General features: G+C 34.6%; 1 protein-coding gene across 1 annotated transcript in view; it reads right to left on the reverse strand.

Moving 5' to 3' along the window:
* LOC102680637 (armadillo segment polarity protein-like) overlaps window positions 1–756 on the reverse strand; it is a 1,846-nt gene extending 1,090 nt beyond the window's left edge. Inside the window, exon 1 of the mRNA XM_006607602.2 lies at window positions 588–756. Within this exon, the coding sequence (XP_006607665.1) occupies window positions 588–681 (94 nt within the window). The 5' untranslated portion in view covers window positions 682–756. The remainder of the gene's footprint in view (window positions 1–587) is intronic.
* Window positions 757–1,205: the final 449 nt, after the last annotated feature.

Below are 1,205 nucleotides of genomic sequence, written 5' to 3' on the forward strand. Positions count from 1 at the left end.
TAGCGACACATAGCGATTAATAACAAAGCAGATAATAACAGAACAGTACGTAAGAGCTGAGTATCACCTATGTTACTGCGAGATACTGTTGATAGCCTGTACTTTAATATAAGTCCGTGGGTTAAGCTGCTGTTAAAATAACATAGAATTAAATGCATTGCTTTCTTCTTATGATCGATTGTTTTTTTTTTTTTTTTAGAAAAGAAAAGGGTTAAAAAAAAATATTTAACTCTCGTATATACCGCACAAGTAGGGGAGAGGAAAGAGAGAGAGAGAAAGAGAGAGAGATAGAAAAAAAAAGAAACACGAAAAAAAACACATAAATCCGCATTACCAATACCAATTCGATTCTCGAAATGCAGAAATGAAGAAGATCTCAATAATGGATGATTTGTGGGTTACAAAGGCGTATCAAAAGTTTCGAAGATCGCACCGTTAAACAAAACGCGAAAACAAAAGAAAAAAATATCGTGAAAATCCATTTTTGTTTTTTTTTTTTTGAAAAAAAATTCATCTACGCCCGATCGATTCTATCGATCGATCCGAAAGCAATAACTGGATAAAAAAGGATAAGGTTCGTAACTTACCTTGCGGTTGATACCCTCGGCCTCCATGGCTGCTGTGTACACTAGGGGGTCCTTGTCCATACATACCATCATAGCCTTGATCAGGGCCAAGCATGTCCTGAAGAGATTAGGTAGCTCAGATCAACACAAAACGTATTCTTCAACACCAGTATCACCGACAAGTCCGCGTAGAAAATCGTCGTTTTTTTCAAAATACATACATCGAATACGCGTTTCAAGTTTTTTTTCAAAAAATAATAATTCGCGGATGGCTATGTTACTCGGTCTAAGGAGTGGGGGTAGTGTGAACACGAATGGTAATGAAACGCATTCTCATGCATAACGTTGCAAATGAAGAATATCGCAGTAAAATAATCTCGCTGTACAATATTAATACATATTCCATTGCTCCATTAGGCACGATGATCTTATGATCCGTTTTGAATCCCCTTATGAGCATGTAATGGGTACGTTTGCAGTGAATATATATAAAAATTATACATTAGCATTTCGTATTTCAGTTAGATTATGATGAACACATATACAATATTTCTCATAATCATAATGAGTGAAAGTTTGTTGTCAATTGTATACTTGGATTTTCACTAATTGATTGTATATATACATATATATATATAT

Source organism: Apis dorsata, unplaced genomic scaffold (genome assembly GCF_000469605.1).
Source record: "Apis dorsata unplaced genomic scaffold, Apis dorsata 1.3 scaffold_7, whole genome shotgun sequence".
NCBI lineage: Eukaryota > Metazoa > Arthropoda > Insecta > Hymenoptera > Apidae > Apis > Apis dorsata.